The following is a 20000-nucleotide window of genomic DNA, read 5'->3' on the forward strand; positions in this document are numbered from 1 at the left end:
ATTGCATCGCTAACATGACCGCATCGCCCCATGTTCCCCTTGCTACGAGGATGAATCTTGTGGCAGTGGGGCTGTCAGCGCGTTCTCTGTCCCTGTGCTGCCTTTTTCCTCTATCTTAGCTGCTGCCTCCATCCCTGAGCGTGACGGAGACCTTCTGTCCAGCTTCAGCAGGATTAATCTCACCTGGTTTCCCTCTTTGCGGGCAGGCGAAGCCTCCTGGGATGGCCCGGAGAGAGATGGCTGTCTCTGGTAGATGACATCTTCCAACGATGGGGATGTTTCCCATGGGAGCTTTGCTGCATGCCCAAAAAAACCCAATTCCCCTGAAATGCAAGGTCCAAGCAAAACACCAAGAACTTTTAATTTCCACTGAAAGCCTCTTGTTGTTTTGTTGTTGTTTGTTTCTTTCCCCTTCCCTGCCTGCCAAATAACCAGTTTTCCCTGCACCCGTTTCTGCCCGTCGCGCTCCTCGGGAGTTGTTATGATGGGAAGGACCGACCTGAACAAACATTTCCTTTTGTTAGGCTTTATTCGGGCATTGCCCTAATGGGGTAGCTGAGGCCGTGAGTCACCTGTAGAGAGGCTAGATGGAAAATTTGGGTTGTTTTAAAGAAAATGCTTTATTTTAATGATACCGTGTATTGTAATAACCCTAAACAACCACGTTGCACAACAGGAGGAGTTGAAATGTTTAATGCATTAAGCTTTGGAGTCCTTATATGGAGCTATAAGGGAATAAAAAGGTGAGAATAAGCCCCGAAAGAGCTCGCTGCCGAGCATCCCAGGGCAGGGCTGGGTGTCACCCACCTCGTCCTGCCCCTTTGCCTCGTGTCCCCTCCCCGGAGCCGCCCGTGCCCCCCGGGGGCTGCCTTATCACCTCCATCTCCCCGAGTGGGGGCGGCAGCTTGCTGGGTGGTGGAGGTGGAGACGGCAGGGTCCCCTGGCTAAACCCCGTCATCGAGGGAAGGAGGAGTTAAATTCCCCTGCCTTTTAATCCAGTCGTGCTGGTTTACCTACAAAGCCAGGCAGCAGCTTCCTTCACATGCGGCCGCCATCCCCGGCACATCATGCCCCAGCGTCACGTTGTGCAGATGTCCACCAGCCATGCCAGCTACAGCGTCTGCGTGTTGGGTACCGAGGTCTTCCTTGATACGCGCCGGTAAGGCTTGGAATCGGGGTATGCCCATCATTTTCCATAGGGCTGATGGGTTTTGTGGGAGCCCAATGGTGGTTTTGCTCTTCATTTGGAGGAGAAATGGGTGCTAGGGGGGAAATCAGAGCTCATTTTGAGCCCACATCATGAGTTCATCCAAGGATTTGGCAAGCTTTTTTTGGTGCACGGGGGACACGTCCTGCTGGGTCTGTTTTAGGGGACGATGTGCCACGGGGAGCTGCACCCAAAGGAGGGATGTCGGCTCTGGCAAACGCGAGGCGTCAAAGCGTAGCCGAGCCATGACGATTTCAAGGCAAAGCCCATGCACACCCCGGCTGAGCGGGATCTATTTCTGGCTGTGAAAACATTAGGCAAGAGCAATTCAAGACGAGCAACTTGGCCAGAGCTAAAATGGAGTAAAGAATAAAATGTGTGGCTCAGGCAGAAAAAATCCACCAGCGGGATTGGCATGGGCGATTTCACAAAAAGAGATTCTTCTGGCATTAAATACAGGGGTTGCTTTATTGGCCAGATACGAGGCTGTATTTACCCTGCTGTTACGTTGTCGTTATTTAATAAATCACGTTTATAATGATAGAGACTACAGGACAAGCCGGTCAGCATCGCATCCGGGGCAATTATTGGGGTTGTGCATTGGAGCCGGGCCAGGATGTGCCGTCGTCCCCCTGAAGGGCTTCAGATTGAGCTAAAAAAGTATTATTTTTCCCCTCAGCCTGATGTCAATATATAAACCCTATTATTTGCAATTTTTTTCTGTCTTTGGACTCAAAGCAAGCTCAGTCCCGTTTAAACATGGGGCCTGAGCCCCAAAATGGGCTGATTTGGCTCCTCAGTAGCAAAATCTGAGCTTTGGTCCAAAAAAGCAGATGGCTGATGTTCTTTCAAGTAAAAAAATGGGATCATTTTGTTCCTGGAGAGCACTGGCCGGGGGGAACTCGGTGATGGATGTGTCAAGCTTTGACTGTGGTTTGGGCTGTTTTGGGGCAGGAAATGGAGCACGGTGGGAAGCCGGTGGCGATGCTGAGGTGTGAAGGCTGTAAAATCAGAGCAAATAGACCCAAATTTGAGAAGTCACAGCGTGCAACAGCATGCAGGTGGATTTACGACACTGCATGATGTTAAATACGAGGGGTGACAAGCGAGATGATGCTTTAATCTCCCCTTACAAGCTGCTGCAGGCACCAGGGATGCCATGCCAAGAGCAACACTGGGAATAAATCTCTTCTGTGTTGGTTTTTCTTTTTTGTTGCCTTCATTGTTAAAATTTACCACCCTGTCCCTTCTCGCGTGCGGCCGGGGAGGCTGGCTCCTGACGGCAGACAGGTCGGAGCACTGGTGCTCCTGGGATGGAGGTGCTGGGGCTGTAATGAGCAGGTAGGCAGCACTTCAAAGGCGAGGGATGTCATGCAGGTGGGGTGCGAGTTCTCCACACTCGGATTCAGGCTCCGCTCCAGTTTGGGCATCTCCTGGGTCAGGGTATGGTCCTGTGATAACCATCTCCCCAGATGGTTGACATCAAAAATTGTCCTGGCTCTTTGTCGGGGTTTTGTTGTGGGATGCTGAAATTTTGGGGGTTTTCTTGCTGTTGTGGAGGGAGGTTGGATGCCCAAACTTCAGCTACTTGCAATCTAGGCTTAACCACAGACAGACGTGCCGAAGCTCCAGTGGGAGCTCTGCTTGCTCAACACCACCACAGAGATAATACATATAAAATTCAGACGACGCATTTCATCACCCGAAGATGGTTTCTGAGTCCTTTCCACCCAGTTAAGGCTGCATTTAAATTCCGGGTTCAAATATTTGGCTCCACAGAGGAGAACAGGAGGGACAGCTTGGTCTACAACCCAACGCTGCTCTCTGTTTCAGATCTACCCCCAAAGGTGCCACGTCATTCGATGTCCATGCCACCTCCGCGGTTACGGTCCACATCATCCACAGCCCTATGACAAAACCCATGATTAACTCCAGATGGCCCCTGGATCCCGATATAGAGGTTGTAGTGACCATTGATGTCACCAGCAGAACCGTCAATGACAATAAGGTTAGTTGCTTTTTATGCACTGAAACTGGAAAAATAAGTCAAATTTTCCAGGAAAGAAGGGAGGATTATGGGCAGGCTCAAGCATTTCTAGGTAGTGCTGACATCAGGCTCATTTCCATGGAGAAAACTCAAACTCAAAAAGAATTGTGTAATTATCGTGTACGAAAAATGAAACTAAGAAGGAGAAGGAGATCACATTTTGTGCCCTAAATATGAGGTAGCGGTGGTTGCAAAAGCTGGTGTCAGAAACTCCATGCCAGGCGACAAAAATACTCCAACCTTAGCTTTTTCCATGCCTGTTTTTGTGCTGAAGTAGGCAGAAATGGTTCGGCTGAACTATGATTAATGGAGAATGGCTTGGATGAACCCTCCAAGAGCTTGTTGTGTAGCGTTGGTTGGTCAACCCAACGAGTAGAAAGACCTACTCAGCATGACGGGACATGGGACTTGGGTCATGATCTGGTGATGTCTTCGCAGGTTAAGATTTCGTACTACGGACGGGAAGGCAATGAGCTTTCGGTGGCTTGGTTGTATCTCACCTGCGTAGGTAGGTATTACAGCAACACTTGTCCAAACCCGGCCAACCCTTTCTGATGCCAAGATCTAGCTGGGTTCATGGGATGGGAGTTAAGTGGGGGGCGCGGGCTGCCCATCTGCAATGTGCAATGAAGATTTGGGTGTTGACTGATGCTGACAAGCAAAAGGGAAATAATTAAAATGTTATTATGCTGCCTTATATGGTGCAAAAAAGACACAGGCTGGGCCGTGTCCCCACCCAACGCACGCACCGAGCATCCTCCTCCGCTTGCCAAGACCATTGCGTTGGTGGAAGAGGATCCAAAGGAGACCATCTCACCCAACTTTGCCTAGCGTCCCCCTCCTCAACCTCCGTTGCAGCTAGTGGAGAGGAATAGGCACCAAAGTGTAGTTGTCTGACCTATTTTAGAAGTTTAGGATGAGATGAATCATTCCCTTGAAATGCCTATTTTCCTCTGCTGACTACAAAGGGAGTCTAGACAACCAGTCTGGATGCAGAGCCTTCCACTTGGATAGAATAATTACCCCAAATTTGGGATTTTCTAAAGTGTTCACATGACAGACCTGTGTCCTTAAGTCATGCATATGCCTCCCAAAATTGCACCTGAAGAGGCTGATGGTTTCCCATGTCCCATGACTGATGGGCTCCGCTGGAGCCATCCGGGGCCACCGCAGTCCGCAGGGCTTTCACCTTACAAATGCTCTTCGTTTGCTTAGATATAGGGCTTAATTTCCAGCTTCTCCATGTCCTCCTCTCTGCATCAAGGAGAAGGACGATCTCCACTTCAGTGCTTCTGTTTTCCACACGCCTTGTATCCCATTTGGAGGAGTATCTGTATTAAGACAGGCTTAATACAGATTTAAGTAGGGTTTAGATGAGGTTGCTGGTAAACCTCTGCTTTGTTGCAGCAGAGGCAGAGATTTGGGACAAGAAGAGCTCTTTAAAGGAAAGCCCTTCTGAAACGTTGCATCGACCCTAGTAATTACTTAGGTGTCTGCTCACCCATGGTGAAAAGACTTTCATGCCTCCACCGTGTTTCAGCTTCACAAAAAACACTTGAAATTGGTGAAAGCAAAAAATATGCCATGAAGTGGGTACGTCCCTGCTGGGGGAACCAAGATGGGAGAAGATAGCTGGAGACCAAAGGGGGAAAGCCATGAAAAAGCCATCGGGTTGGCTTTTCTATCAGCAGTTTGTTGGAGACGTTGGGTCTGGGGCAGCTTTGGGGTGTGAAGGTGGGGTTGGTGTTGGATGACTCATGGCTTGTGCCAAGGATGAGCCCAAAATGCCACCGAGAGCTCGTTCCCTGGCCAGTGGCTTCCTTCTCTCTTGATGTTTCAGATATATCCCTGGACGTGGACTTGAGCCGTAATGGCAGAGTGAAGAGCAAAGGGAAGGACAAGGTAATGAGAAGCTTTGCTGTAGGCAATGTACGGCGGGTCAACGCAGGGTGCAGCCGTTTGCAGACTCTTCCCCGAAAATCTCCAGGAGGGAGAGGGACTTGGGTGGTGTCGCTGGTGTCTGAATTAGAGAAAATAACATGGCAAATTCTCAACCTACTAATTGAGGAGGAAAAGAGTTTATTTTCTTATTCTGTGCCAAAATCTCCTGCCCCTCCAGTCCAGCCCCAAGGTTCATATCGGAGAAAATACTCTGCTTTCTTTTATTTTCTTTCTTTTTTTCCTTTTTGGACTTGAAACATGGCACTAAATGAGTCAGCTTCAAGTTTTGCAGACAGCAAGAGATTCACCCCTTTGGCAACAAATCTGCATATGCCCAAGCACTTACACCCGGGTAATTAGCTGCAGCCCAATCGGCAGCGCAAATTGTACATCGAGATGAGATGCACTTCTAGAAATGGTGTAGTGTTGTCCAGATGAGGCCTGGCAGATACTTTCTGGCTTCTTAGAAGATAAGATCTTTTTGAAATAGTCTTTACTGGGCCTGCTAGAAGCTGAGGTTAGGAAATTTAGTGGCTTGAAAGCATCACTGCTTTCTCCCCACCAGCTTTGACAGCATGTTGTGGGTTGTCCTCCAAGTGTGGCCGTGGGATTTTCCCTGGTCCAGGAGGAGGCTGGGATGGGGGAAATCTTGCTCCCATCCCCTTTGGGTGCTTCTCCTCCAGGCCAAGTGGACGTGGGGTCCTGATGGGCAAGGCGCCGTGCTGCTTGTCAACTGCGACCGGGACAGCCCCGGCGCGGCGGGGACAGACAGCGGTCAGGTGGACATACGGACCTCTGCAGGTAAGGTGTCATCAGCAGCCTGAGGGGAACCAAAAGATCTCACCGGGGTGTTTCCCACTTGCGACACCTCCATCCCCTCTCTCTACGTCCCCTCTTTCCATCTTTTCCCCGCTGTAGACCTTCAGGACATGTCCGTCATGCTGCTGCGGACTCAAGGTCCCAGCGCTATCTTTGCTGAGTACCAGGTGGTCCTGCATGTCCCCGAATCGGACGCGGATAAAGTGCGGGTTTTCCACGCTATCCGTGAGTATTTCTTCCTTCTTTCCCAGATATCCATGCATGACCCCGAGGTGGGTGAACCCTAGTTTTTTTTGTTCATCGTGGCTAAGGGCTGGGTACCTCCAATTGCTGGAAACACTCATTTATCCCCAAAGATCCTCTGCTATTCTAGAAGATGGGAAAAATCAAGGGAAAAAGGATAAAAAAAGGCTTTTCTCAGCGGGGTCGCTGAAATGCTGACATTTCCACGGGGCAGATAACCCCTACATGGCTCCCGGCACCTTTTTGGCACGGGTGATGACCCAGCCACCAAAGCAGCCCATCTCGTCAGGCAGCGCGTTTTACCTTTGAACACCCCAGTAACTGGATCCCCAGCAGCTCCCTGCTGAAAATCAGGTCAGGGAACCCAAGTATATCATTAGATGCTTAACTCGAGCCACGCACCTTCAAAAGGGTTGGTCCTGAGGGTACAGAGTCCCCTTTGTACGAGGAAGATGAAGTGTGTTCCCCAGAGAAGAGGAGGCACACCCGCTCCTCTGCAAACCACGCTGGCATCAGCCACCTCCTTGCTGGTGCCTCCTTCCAGCCCGGTGGACAGGTTGGTCACGCCGTCTTGGGTTGGGTATTTCGGTGTTTCTCCAGGGAGTGACTCACACCCCCACTACAAACCCGTGTTGGGGCCGAACAAGCTCTCCTACGTGCTGGACCATGTTGGTGGTGGAGAAAACACCTTCTACGTTGAAGGGTTGGCTTTCCCCGATGTTGGCTTCTCCGGGTTGGTTTCCTTCAGTGCCAGCTTGCTGGAGGTCCCCCATAAGGTACGTGGGGTTTGCCCCGTCCCCTGCAAAGTCCCCCAGCGGTGGGGTTTTCAACTGCCGCTCCCTGACTTTTCACCCCTCGCAGAATTCGCCGGGCACCCCGATTTTCACGGATACGGTGGTTTTCCGTGTGGCGCCCTGGATAATGACGCCCAACACCCAGCAGCCTATGGAGGTTTTTGTCTGCAGGTAGGAGGGACGTCAACCCATGGCTCTGCTACCTTGGGGGACTCTCCAAGGAGGAGCTTTTCACCTTTCTTTGCTAAGTAGCAGCTATAGGGCGAGCCAGGCTTTATGCATGCTATACTGGAGCCTAATATTTGGGTAGGGAGCCTGCTGGCACTGCTGCACTCACTGCAACTCCAAGGAGAAAGGCTGGAGCACCCTCTCCAGGAGCTAGCCGTGTGCAGGACTATTACCCAGCGCATTTAGGAATGAGGAATGCGCTGCACGGTTGGGGGTGCTTCTCGTGTTCCCCCCTTGCAGCCTTCGCTCCTTCCTCTCTCCCCAGCATCCAGCAGGGCTCAGACTCCAACGAAGTCTTTCTGGAAGGTATCCAGGTCCTGCTGAAGAAAGCCAACTGCAAGCTGACCATCTGCTCGGAGGTGGAAACCCGCAGTGACCGCTGGATCCAGGTCATCAATCGATGCTTGTAATATGCGGCTCTTCTGGCCCCTTACAGGCTCCTGGGACATGTAGGGTGTCACCGCCATTGCTGACACCCCTGGGAGGGACTAGCTGTGTTGCTTGGGGAAGCACCTAGATGCTGAGAGGTGAACCAGGCAACCATGAACTAAAGCACGGGGAAATGCTGCTGGTGGTGGCAAGTAGCACAGACAGGGATGTTGTCCAGGATCCCCGTTACGAGAGGGTCCCCATTGCAAGAGGCACCCCACAGTGCATCTCAAAGAGGACATGGCGTGTGCCAGGTGAACGTGCCGTGTGCTCCCCGCAGCGTGCCCAAGCCCTCCCGTCCCTTCCTCACTCCCCTGCCCGTGGTGGCCACGTGTTTCTTCCCCGGGGGTGACCTGTGCCAGGTTCCGCGGTGCCGGGTGGGGTGTCACCCCCTGGAAGAGCAAGGCAGTTGCCTCCCTTGGGGTTAAGGGCAACAGCCAGGCTTTGCCAGGTTTGCCCAATTTCCTGCTCCACCCTCACCACACACCTCGCCGAGATGGCTATCACCCTTCCAGGAGCCTTCCTCCTCCTCTTCCTTCTCTTCTTCCCACAACAGGATGAGCTGGAGTTCGGCTATGTGGAAGCACCACATAAGACCTTCCCCGTCGTCTTTGACTCTCCCAGGAACAGAGGCTTGAAAGATTTTGCTTTTAAAAAGATCCTGGTGCGTCATTGCATTGCCAACCCCCTTTTTTGCCCCCAAAATCCCCCACCTGGGGGTCCCTGTCACCACTCCCCTCTTCCCTAGGGCCCCGATTTTGGCTACGTGACCCGTGAGCCCCCCGGGAATGACATCTCCAGCCTCGACTCCTTTGGCAACCTGGATGTCAGCCCACCAGTGACGGTGCGAGGGAAGGAGTATCCCCTGGGCCGGATCCTGATTGGCAGCCCCCTACCTTGGTGAGATGGGGGGGGGGGCTCGAGCCCTCCCTCTGGGATGCAGGGAAGCAACAAAAATCCTTGCATGAGAAAGCGTTGCACCCTTCAGAGTGGAAATTTGGGGCCAGTTCCCATCAAAGTGGAAGTTTGAGGCTAGTTCCCATCAAAGTGGAAATTTGTGGCCAGTTCCCATCAAATCCCAGCTTTAACGTGCATCATTATTCCCTTGTCCCTTACAAAATCCTGTCACTGTTCCGATTTTTACCCCCTCCCAAACCGCTGGTGCTTTTGCTCCGATCCTACAGTGCTGTAAGCATCCAGGCTTATTTAATCTTTTTTCCTTGTTAAAAGGAAAAGCAGGGGAATCCAGGAAAGGGTAAAATCCTGAATAACTGGAAATTGTTTTGCTCTGGGCAGGCAGTGCTAGGCAGCCCTGCAGGAACAACAGCGCCCTGCAAAATCCTCCACAAAGGAGGTTATTTTCCTGGAAAAATAACAACGGGGACGAATCCAGATGGGGTTTGGTCCAGGGTAAGAAACGGCATGCTCCGACCCCAGCCCTGCTGCAAGCTGGGGGTCTTGCTTTGGTTACAGCGGCGGGTAAATGGCATTTTCCCAGCCTCGCCGGGACCGTAATTATCCCTTATTACAAGAAGTTTAATTAATGTTTTCCCAGCCTGCTCCTGTCTGTCTAAGAAAACTTCACTCCCGCGCAAAGTGCTGCGTAAGGAGTGATTTAAGATTCACAGGGATGGGGGAAATTAAATCCAAAGGTGCCTGAGCAGAACAGGGAATGTAATGCACAGATGCCTATAGATATATACAGCCTATATATAAATATATATTATATTAATATAAATATAGGTATAGTATATATAATATCGACATATTAACATAAAATATAGATGTATTAATATATTATATTAATAGATAATATAAATATATTTTTATATTAATATACTATATTAATATGTAATGTACACACACAAGTATATTATATATTAATATATATAATATAGACATATATTACTCAGACTGTTTCCAGCCTCTTCCCGGTGTTTCCCATTAAAATGGGATGTGTGGACGCATCTTCTCCCCTTGGCATGATGTTCGGGGGAAGGATGGGAGTACATCTTGCGGAGGGGTGTGATGGCCGCCCGCTTTCTCCTCCTGTCTCTGCTCCCCAGGGCCTCCGGCCGGCGGATGTCCAAGGCGGTCAGGGATTTTCTTTACGCCCAGAAAGTGCAGGCGCCGGTGGAGATTTACTCGGAGTGGCTGAACGTGGGCCACGTGGATGAATTCCTCACTTTCGTCCCCGCTTATGATAGGAAGGTACCGGTCCCTGGAGCAATCTCCGCTCCCGCATGGGGAGTCTTCTGAAAATGCAAAAAAACCCAAGCCCCTTTTTGCAATCGCTCATCCTCCCCGCGGGGGGCTGGATGATGCACCTTCTTCTGGGGTGGCTTCCTTGGAAAACAGCGAGTCCCTGGGTGGCATCCCATGCGTCCTGCGGTGGTGACATCCCTTGCACCCTGCAACACCTCGGGCTGGGTTTGGAGTCAGCGTGGTGTGTCTCGGCAGGATGCTGGGATAAAATATCCCGCCAACAGCAAAGCATGAACCCCTGGGCTGTCTCCCGCAGGGTTTCCGGCTCCTCTTGGCCAGCCCCAATGCCTGCTACAAGCTCTTCAAGGAGAAGCAGAGGCAGGGCCACGGGGAAGCCACGCAGCTCGTCGGTAAGGGAGTGGGCGAGGGCATCCCTGCGGTGTGGTGGGGACCACGGGCATCCCTTGTCAGTGTCCCTTACCGCTCTGCTCCGGTCCCCACGCAGGGCTGAAGGGCACTGAGAGGAGGAGCATCGACGAGATCCTGGCGGATGAGTCTCTGAGGAATGACAACAAGCATGTGCAGGTGGGTCTTTGCACCCATGGGTTTGGGTGGATTCGCTCTCCTCGCTTGTGCATCATTGCTGGGTAATTTTGGGGTGTGGGGAGCGTTTTTAGAGATCCTGGGAAAGAGGAAGAAACGTCAGCGTGGGTTGCACTGTGCAGTGTGAAAGCAGGTGGGCAAGAAGAGCAGCCATGAAGGAGCCAGGCACCTTTGGGTGCTGGGTCACCCCAGCCCGTTGTCCTGCTGGGAGATGACTGCAGAGGTGTCAAAACCAAAGGAAGGAGGTTCCTGAGGTTGGGGATGGGTTCGGGAGGTTGCTCAGGGCGATGGGATGAGATGCAATGGAGTGGGTGAGGATCTCGGCAGGATGCAGTGGGGCACCCAGGGGTCCGTGCATGGGATGTGGGGGGTCGGGATGGCCTGGGGTGGCAATTCCAGGTCCCCCCTCTCCGCAGCGCTGCATTGACTGGAACCGCGACCTCCTGAAGCAGGAGCTGGGCCTGAGCGAGCAGGACATCATCGACATTCCCCAGCTCTTCATCCTGAAGGGCTCCCGCGCGGATGCCCTCTTCCCAGACATGGTGAGACCCCCGGCACCTCCTCCCTTCCCACCCTTCCATCCACACCTGATGCAAACACACCTTTTGGGTGGAAAACACTGATTTTTTTGGTCCGGCTTCAGGTGAACATGCTGGTGCTGGGCAGGCACCTGGGCATCCCCAAGCCCTTTGGACCGCTGGTGGGTGGGCAGTGCTGCCTGGAGGAGCGGGTGCGGGCGCTGCTGGAGCCCCTGGGCCTTACCTGCACCTTCATCGACGACTACTTCTCCTACCACGTCCTCTCTGGTGATGTCCACTGTGGCACCAATGTCCGTCGTAAGCCCTTCGCCTTCAAATGGTGGCACATGGTGCCCTGAAGCCCCCAGGGACGGGCTGGGGTCCTGCAACCGGAGGATGAAGGTGCATTTGGTGCATCAGAAGATGCATCAAAATAAAGGGTTTTGCCAATAAAGCTGCATCAACACTGAGGGCGCAGCTCTTCCCCATCTCCCCTCCTTTCTTCCTCGGCTGTTGGGTTAAAAATGTTGTTTGAATCCTTTTTTTTTTTTTTAAGCGCATGGATTTGTTATGGGAATGGTGGTTTTATGGGAAGGGGACAACTGTGATGGGTGGAGGATAGACACGGAGCTTCTTTGGGAGCGTGGTGCATGCAAGTCAGCCAGCAAGGAGGCTGCTTTGGGGGTTTGAGGCCCCATCCCACTGCTAAAGGGTCTTATAGTCCCTCATCCCAGGTTTGTAGCTAATAACCCCCCCCAAATTCTCTATATCAGCCAAAAAAACACCTTCCGCGGGGGAGACTGGCTCTTCGCCCCGGCACGGTGTGGAGGCAGAGGCCCATCCTCGTGCAAATCATTTTACACCTTCCCCAACGAGACAATGTCCTTTTCCCTTTGCAGCCACCCCGGCCGCTCTTTCTCTCCCTCTTTTCATTGCAACTGAAGTGTGGCATTTCCCCGTACGGACCTGGCACCCTTGCCCGTCTCTCCTGCCTGCGCTGCCCTCACCCAGCAGGGACAGGCACCAGGAACTGAAACTGGTTCCCTGCCCCAGGCATCGCTTAGCCCTGTGCAACCCCGGGAGCTGTTACGGGGCTAAACCCACTTTTTTGGGGACAATTTGCTTTTCTAGCAATTCTTTTTGAGGTGTAAAAGCGTAGCTACGTGTCTACTCCAAGCTGTGCCACGTTTGCAAGCGGGGCTGGAGAATTAGGGGGTGATGCTCCCAAAAAGGGTCACGCATCCTGCCTGGCTCCCCCCCCCCCCCCTTTTTTTTTTTTACCAAAAGGATGATTTCTAACCCCAGAAACCCCCTTTCCCCCACGGTTACAGCTCTGCTGAGTTTCCCCGGCCCCGAGGAGCGATATTAAATTCCAGCGGCGCACGACCCCGCAAGGAGTTGGTGGGGGGACAGCTGCATCGGCAAAGGGCTCTCCCACGCCGAGACGAGGATTTAATTAAAACAAAGACAATTAAAGCCGCGACGGGGTCTGCTGTCCCCACCGCAGGTGACGTACCGACCCCCCAGCCCATGCAGCACCCAGGGGATGGGGCAAGCTCCCAGTTTGCACCTTCAACCCCCCCTAAAATAAGAGTTAAAGCCAAGTTTTCCAGCTAGGCAAATAAAACCCTTTAGGAGGAGAAACAAAAACCCCTCCGAGCCCAGCGCTGGCACGTCCCCAGCTCGGCTCCAGTGTCACGCTGAATATTTTATGGCGTGGGTTTAAGGGTGGCCGGTCACATCACTGTCTCTTTGTGCTAAGAGGGGAGAAAAAAACCACCCCCGAGCTTCTTAAAAAGAAAAAAACCACCCTCGTGGGTGTCTTGGGGTGCTTTTCCCCCCACCAGTGATTCATGCTCCATTGCTGGGAAGAACGGCTGGGCACCCTGCACACCCAGCCTGGAGACTGACAGCCCGGAGGTGGGATTAAGTTAGGCTTTGGTTAATCCCCTCCCAGCAGCCAGGCTTTATAAATCCCCTCGTGCCACCCGTCGCAGCACCCAAGGGTGCCCTGGGGGCCCGCCGGCATGGCCCAGCAGCGCCGCGTCCAGCTCTCAACCCAGCGTCCCACCAGCACCGTCTGCGTGCTGGGCACTGAGCTCTCCCTGGACGTCTGCGGGTAAGCGGCCGTGACGCAGGGGGGAAAAAAATAAAATCTGCTTTTTTATTATTTATTTATTTTATCCCCTTAATCAAGCTGATCAAAATAGCTCAGGGAGGGGTGGGGGCGATGCTGCTGCTTGGGGTGGTTTTACCGGGGGATGCCGAGCCCCGGGAGGAAGGGGATGCTCCAAATCACGATGCAGCGGCCGGGCGGTGACCTCTCCAAGGGGGATGTTGCAGTTTTTGGGGTGCCGAAAGTCACACCCCCACACCCCAGGAGCTTTAAGGGATGCCTCCGGCTGAGGTTCACATCCCAGCCAGGGGCTGCTGCGTCCTGCTGCAAAATGGAAATATTTCCCTGTTCCGGGGGAATGTGGAGAGTGAAACCGCTGCGGCGCTGCTGGCCGGGGCGTCACCTCCCGGCACCGGGTGTTTTGGCTGCCTCCTTGGCCCCTGCCCAACTTCAAGTGCTTTTCGGCAGCAGGTTTTGCTTTTTGCTTCCTTAAAGCCCAGCTCAAGCAGCAGCTTAGTTGGGTTTTTTTCATTTTATCGCATGCATCCAAAGCCACACACCATCCCATCGCTGCTGACAGCATCCTGTCCTCTCCAGCTGCCCCCGGGGGTGGGTTTTTCCCCTCCACCCTGGGGAGGGATCCGTGCTTCCCTCCTCGCAGGTCAGGAATTGTGCTCCTTGGCCCATCGCCCGTGGCCTCTTGCACCGGGGCGGAGCGATGCGAGCTGCAGCCTGCCCGATCGATCGTCGCAGCTTTGCTTTGCTCTTAAGGCGATGCGCTCAGTCAGGACTCGCTGCCGCGGGGCGAAACACGAGTATTTGGGCACCTCCATGCCACAACACCCTCCCAAACAGCTCCGGGATTCTGCTGCGATGGGATATTGCAGGCTTTGTCGCAATTGCATATTGTAGGACTTGTTGCACGTTGCAGGGTTCGTTGCAATTCAATATTTGGTGCATGTTGCAGGGTTTATCACAATTAATATTGTGGGAATTGTTGCATTTTTCATCATTTGATGCAACCGAACGTTGCCAGATATGGTCTGTATCACAGGGTTTGTTGCAATTTATATTGCAAGATTTGTTTCTATTGCCTTTTGCAGGATTTGTTGCCTCTGGCGTGATTAGTTCTAATCGCCTTTTGCAGGATTTGTTGTAATTGCCTTTTACAGGATTTGCTGTAATCGTGTTGTGCAGGATTTGCTGCGTATTGAAGGAATTGTTGCAACTGCAATTTGCAGGATTTATTGCATTTTGTGGGATTTATTGCAACTGCACGGTGCAGGATTTGTTGCGTATTGAAGAACTTGTTGCAACGGCGTATTGCAGGATTCGTTGCATTTTGCAGGACTTGATGCAAATGCCTTTTGCAGGATTTGCTGCATATTGAAGGATTTATTGCAATTGCATTTTGTGGGATTAATTGCATTTTGCGGGATTAATTGCATTTTGCACGACTTGTTGCAATTGCACGTTGCGGGATGTCTTGCACGTTGCAGGATTTCTTGCATGTGGCAGGAGTTGCATCACCTGCAGATGTCCGCACATTATATTATTCTGGCAACGCCCCCCCACCTGAGGCTCTCGCCGGGCTTTCCCCCGCTCCAGGTCTGCACCCAAAGATGCCGTCGCCTTCCACGTGCAGGGGACGCCGGGCGTGAAGCTCTACGTGGTGCACGAGACGCAGAGCATCAAGTTGCCCTCCAGCGTGTGCCGCTGGCCCCTGGCCGCCGGCGCCGAGGTGCTGCTGGCCATGGATGCCCTCAGCAAGGATGTGGGTGATGAAAAGGTGGGTGCTGGTGCCCCAGCAGGATCCAGCCCTTCTTTGCATGGTGGCGAGCACCCGCTCCTTGTTGCAGGTCAGGATTTCTTATTTCGGGGAGGCCGGCGGGGTGCCTGTGGGCAGAGCCATGCTGTACCTCACCTGCGTGGGTAAGTGAGGGGGACACACACCCCCAAATCGTGGCACCGGTGGGGATGCTCCCCCCCCAGCATCCCTCTCCCCGCAGAGGTCTCGCTGGACGCCGACACCAGCCGCAGCGGGGCAGCGAGCAGAACGCTGCTGGATAAGGTATAAAGGGGGAGTGGGACCCCCCCGGGACCACCGTGGGATGGAGGCGGTGATGGCCGGTGGCCCCCAGCCCCGTTTTACTCCCCATGCACACACACAGGCGACGTGGACGTGGGGTCCCGACGGGCACGGGGCCATCCTGCTGGTGAACTGTGACCGTGACGACCCCAAAGCCGAGACGCCGGATAACCGCGACACCGCTATCCGCTCCTACGCTGGTACCGGCACATCCCATACAAGAACACTCTATTTTCCTATCTTTTTCCCCAAAATTTTCCTTTCTTACACCCCTTTTCCACCCCAGACCTGAAGGACATGTCGCAGATGGTGCTGTGGACCCGAGGTCCCCGCACCATCTTCACCGGCCACCGCCTCCTTCTCCACGTGGACTTCAGCGACGCTGATAAAGTCGGCGTTTTCTACGGCGGCAGTGAGTGCCTGACGCTGGGGTTTTGGGGGGGACAGAGACCCCAAATTATAGGGGTTCAAGCAAAACGCAGCAGAGCGGGTACCGCTTCTGCAGCATCCGACCTACATCCCATGGGGGGGGTTTATCTGATGCACTGGGTGATTTTGCTCGCCGCCATGCTCTCTCCATGGGATCAAAAATGCCTTTTTTGCAAGATTTTAGCAAAAAAATGGAGCTGAAGCGGTGCAGCAAAGGGGTCGGCTGTTTAAGGGGGTTGCACGGTGCTTGCACCCGTAGACAGCGTCGCGCTGGAGGAGTACAAACACGTGCTGGGGGGCTCGAAGCTTGCCTACACCGTCAAACCCAGCCGGCATCAAGAGGAGAGCATCTTCTACGTGGAGGGGCTCGCCTTCCCCGACGTCGGCTTTTCAGGGCTGGTGGCTTTCCACGTCACGCTGCTGGAGAGCCCCGAGAAGGTACCGGCCATGGGGCAGGCGGGGAGGGGAGTCAGGGTGAGCCGTAACGGGGGGGCAGCGGAGCCCAAGTGCTGTTTCCCTCCCCGTCCCAGGGTTTGCTGGAGACGCCGATTTTCACCGACACGGTGGTTTTCCGCGTGGCTCCGTGGATCATGACCCCCAACACGGCGGCACCGCTGGAGGTCTTTGTCTGCAGGTGGGTGCTGGGTGAGCGGCCGCATCCTGCCCGGTGCTGGGTCAGCCCCCATATCCCATTTTCTTCCCAGCGTGGATGATAATGAGGATTTCGTGGCGGCCGTGGGTGCCGTGGCCGAGAAAGCCAAGTGCCCGCTCACCGTCTGCCCGCTGCCGGAGAACCGCCAGGACCGCTGGATCCAGGTGGGTGCAGGATGATGCCCAGCCCCATCCTCGCTGCAGCAGCTCCAGGGGGGTTCCCCCCATCTTCTTCATCCCTTCTCCAGGACGAGGTCGAATTCGGCTACGTACAAGCCCCCCACAAGACCTTCCCCGTCGTCTTCGACTCGCCCCGCGACTGGGGGCTGAAGGATTTCCCCGTCAAGAGCATCCTGGTACCCGACCCCTTCCTCCTCCCTTCCCCAGCAAGGCGTAAAAGCTTTGCAAACCCATAAAAAAATAGAATAAATCCATTTTTTTGCGTGCATTTTTGGGAAGGGAAGAGCCAGCACAGAGGGTGATTTGGGACTGCTGCATTTTGGGTGCCTACAGCTTTTTTTAACCATTATCGCTTTTTTTTTCCCTATCCAGGGCCCCGATTTCGGCTACGTGGCCCGGCAAGCGCCGGAGGGTGCCTCCAGCCTCGATTCCTTCGGTAATTTGGAGGTGAGCCCCCCCGTGACAGTGCGGGGCAAGGAATATCCCTTGGGCCGTATCCTGATCGGCAGCAGCTTCCCCAGGTGAGATGCAGGATGGAGGGATCAGAGCGTTGGGGAAAAAAAAAAAACAAAAAAGGATTTTTATGCACAATTTGAGGTTGGTTGCAAGCAGAGCATCACCTTGGGCACCCCAAAATGGCAGCCCCCCCCTTATGCCCCCCCCTAGATTTGGCGGCCGGCGGATGGCGAAAGCCGTCAAGGATTTTCTCGTTGCCCAACAAGTGCAGGCGCCGGTGGAGCTATTTTCGGACTGGCTCCATGTCGGCCACGTGGATGAGTTTCTCAGCTTTGTCCCCGCGCCCGATCGGAAGGTAACGAGTCCCACGGGTGGGGAAAAGTGGGGTGCAAGATTTATACCCCCACCCAAAAATCATCCCTTTCTCCCTCCCCAGGGTTTTCGGCTGCTCCTGGCCAGCCCCAGCGCCTGCTACCAGCTCCTGAAGGAGAAGCAAGAGGAGGGGTTCGGCGAGGCGGCCATGTTCAAGGGTAGGGGGGAGGATGAAAAATGGGGCTCGATGGCTTGTTTTTCCCTTTTTCCTGCAAAATGCAATGGGGTGGGTAATGCACAGCACCCCAAAACCCAGCTAATGGCTGGAAAGTGGTGCTGGCAGCAAGGGTGGGGGGCAGAAATAAGTGGAATTAATTAAAAAGCTGCATAGATTTGATATCCCGGGTTGGGATGGAGCTCGCTGCTGGTGACCCCTGAGACGGGGGAGCTCCTGGCTCCGACCCGGCAGTCTGGTCCCAGACGGGTTGGGGGAAGAATTCCTGCCCGGTTATTTGTGCTGCAGGACTGGGGGAGGTGCCCAAGCCGACGATAAACGAGATTCTGGCTAACGAAGGCCTCCGGAAATTCAATAATTACGTCCAGGTGAGGAAGGGGAGCAGGGGGCTGCTTTCCAGCCTGCCCTGTCCCTCCATCCGCCTGTCCAGCCCTCCAACCATCCACCCATCCGGTTGTCCCTCTGTCCATCCACCCACCCATCCCTCCTTGTATCTGCCCATCCCTCCGTCCATCCCTCCATCCATCCACCCATTCCTTCCTCCATCCCTCTGTCCATCCATCTCTCCATCCCTCTATCCTTCCTTCTGCCCATCCCTCCATCTCTCCACCTCTCTGTCCGTTCCTCTGTCCATTCTTCTGTCCATACATCTCTCCATCCCTCTGTCCAGCCTTCTCTCCATCCATTCCTCCATCCATTCTTCTGTCCATCCATCTCTCCATCCCTCTGTCCATCCCTCCACCCATCCCTCTGTCCATCCACCCACCCATTCCTCCTTGCGTCTGCCCATCCCTCCATCCATCCCTCCATCCATCCACCCATTCCTTCCTCCATCCCTCTGTCCATTCATCCACCCATCCCTCCATCTCTCCACCTCTCTGTCCATCCCTCTGTCCATTCTTCTGTCCATGCATCTCTCCATCCCTCTGTCCAGCCTTCTCTCCATCCATTCCTCTGTCCATCCATCTCTCCATCCCTCCCTCCACACATTCCTCCCTCTGTCCATCCACCCATCCCTCTGTCCATCCCTCCATCCATCCACCCATTCCTTCCTCCATCCCTCTGTCCATCCACCCATCCCTCCCTCCATCTCTCCACCTGTCTGTCCACCCCTCTGTCCATTCTTCTGTCCATGCATCTCTCCATCCCTCTGTCCATCCCTCCACCCATTCCTCCCTCTGTCCATCCACCCATCCCTCTGTCCCTCCCTCCCCGGCCCCACGGCTGACGCCTCTCCCCTCCCCTCAGAGCTGCATCAGCTGGAACAGGGACATCCTGAAGCGAGCGCTGGGTCTGGCCGAGCCGGACATCCTCGACATCCCCCAGCTCTTCCGAGGCGACGTGGCCACCGGTGCCGAAGCCTTCTTCCCCGACATGGTAACGCCCAGCATCCTCCCCCTGCCCCGACCCCCGGGGCTCGATTTGGGGGGAGATTCGCGCTCTCACAGCACCCCGCGTGCTGCAGGTGAACATGCTGGTGCTGGGCAGGCACCTGGGCATCCCCAAGCCCTTTGGACCGCTGGTGGGTGGGCAGTGCTGCCTGGAGCAGCGGGTGCGGGCGCTGCTGGAGCCCCTGGGCCTCACCTGCACCTTCATCGACGACTACTTCTCCTACCACGTCCTCTCCGGGGAGGTCCACTGCGGCACCAACGTCCGTCGCAAGCCCTTCGCCTTCAAATGGTGGCACATGGTGCCCTGAAGCGACCGCGGCACTGACGCGGTTCCTCCTCCCCAAATCCCTCTCCCCATCCCTGCCAAGTGCCTTCGGCGGCGCTGGCCCTCGGCTTGCGCTTGAAATAAAAGGGCTGCAGCTTTCTGCCGGCCTCCCTCTTGCTGGGTGCGAGGTTTGAAGCTTAATTTTAAACGGGAAGATGGTTTTATTTTTTTTGCGCTCGCTGGGTGACACTTCGTGGCGCTGGGGCGCAGGGGTATTGCTCTCCCAGCCCAGCACGTAAAATTAAAATGGTTAAACTGGGCGGGGGAAAAGTGCTGGGGGGGGGTTATACGGTTCTCTGTCTTGCTGCAGCGATGCATACGCAAAAATGCATGTGCAAAAATACACGTGCGTGCCCCAAAACACGCACACGCAAAGCTACCTGCGCACGGGTACGTGTGCACACCCAAAACCACACACGTGCAAAAAAAAAATACAGGTGCGTGCACAAAACCACGCATCTGTGTGTGCACAAAAACACCCGCTGCACAAAAATACATCCATGCACCAAAATACACCTGCAGGCGTGCACAGAAATGCCTGCAACCCCCCCCACCCGCACGCAAAACCACCCCACGCGCAGGAAAACGCACGTGCCCGCACAAAACCACGCATGCACGCGCAAAACCCCCCATGCACGCCCAAAAAGCCGCCCGCCCGCACAAAACCCAAGCGTGCACCTGCAAAACGGCGCCTGCACGCGCAAAACGCGCGTGTGCGCAGCGCCAGACACGCGCACGAACCCCCCGTGTGCGCGTGCAAAAAATGCACGGGCGCGCGCAAA

The 20000-nt window shown here is 54.3% G+C and overlaps 2 protein-coding genes across 2 annotated transcripts; both read left to right on the forward strand.

Annotated features, from left to right (window-relative positions):
* The first annotated feature begins 1067 nt into the window (after window positions 1-1067).
* On the forward strand, window positions 1068-11393 carry LOC104264070 (protein-arginine deiminase type-1). The gene is made up of 16 exons (XM_059829840.1): window positions 1068-1159; window positions 3041-3215; window positions 3693-3762; window positions 5095-5156; window positions 5879-5996; window positions 6114-6239; window positions 6858-7042; window positions 7119-7222; window positions 7545-7668; window positions 8265-8372; window positions 8457-8608; window positions 9775-9919; window positions 10230-10323; window positions 10419-10498; window positions 10933-11058; window positions 11160-11393. The coding sequence occupies exons 1-16, from the start codon at window positions 1068-1070 to the stop codon at window positions 11391-11393; spliced, it is 1995 nt and encodes a 664-aa protein (XP_059685823.1).
* Window positions 11394-13061: 1668 nt separating this feature from the next.
* On the forward strand, window positions 13062-19201 carry LOC132319340 (protein-arginine deiminase type-1-like). Its single transcript, XM_059830046.1, has 16 exons — window positions 13062-13153; window positions 14759-14939; window positions 15010-15082; window positions 15160-15221; window positions 15322-15439; window positions 15526-15651; window positions 15928-16106; window positions 16199-16302; window positions 16373-16484; window positions 16568-16675; window positions 16872-17020; window positions 17166-17310; window positions 17392-17485; window positions 17791-17870; window positions 18751-18879; window positions 18968-19201. Exons 1-16 carry the CDS (start codon window positions 13062-13064, stop codon window positions 19199-19201), a joined length of 1986 nt encoding a protein of 661 aa, XP_059686029.1.
* Window positions 19202-20000: the final 799 nt, after the last annotated feature.

This window comes from Gavia stellata, chromosome 27 (assembly GCF_030936135.1).
Source record: "Gavia stellata isolate bGavSte3 chromosome 27, bGavSte3.hap2, whole genome shotgun sequence".
Lineage (NCBI taxonomy): Eukaryota > Metazoa > Chordata > Aves > Gaviiformes > Gaviidae > Gavia > Gavia stellata.

Bases quoted from the DNA above. Each gene is read 5' to 3' on its own strand.
- LOC104264070 (XM_059829840.1), top strand. From the start codon at position 1,068: ATGCCCCAGCGTCACGTTGTGCAGATGTCCACCAGCCATGCCAGCTAC. The intron at 3,216-3,692 runs GTTAGTTGCTTT...ATGTCTTCGCAG, and splicing joins GAACCGTCAATGACAATAAG to GTTAAGATTTCGTACTACGG. The intron at 5,157-5,878 runs GTAATGAGAAGC...CTTCTCCTCCAG, and splicing joins AGAGCAAAGGGAAGGACAAG to GCCAAGTGGACGTGGGGTCC.
- LOC132319340 (XM_059830046.1), top strand. From the start codon at position 13,062: ATGGCCCAGCAGCGCCGCGTCCAGCTCTCAACCCAGCGTCCCACCAGC. The intron at 15,440-15,525 runs GTACCGGCACAT...TTTCCACCCCAG, and splicing joins CGCTATCCGCTCCTACGCTG to ACCTGAAGGACATGTCGCAG. The intron at 16,107-16,198 runs GTACCGGCCATG...TCCCCGTCCCAG, and splicing joins TGCTGGAGAGCCCCGAGAAG to GGTTTGCTGGAGACGCCGAT.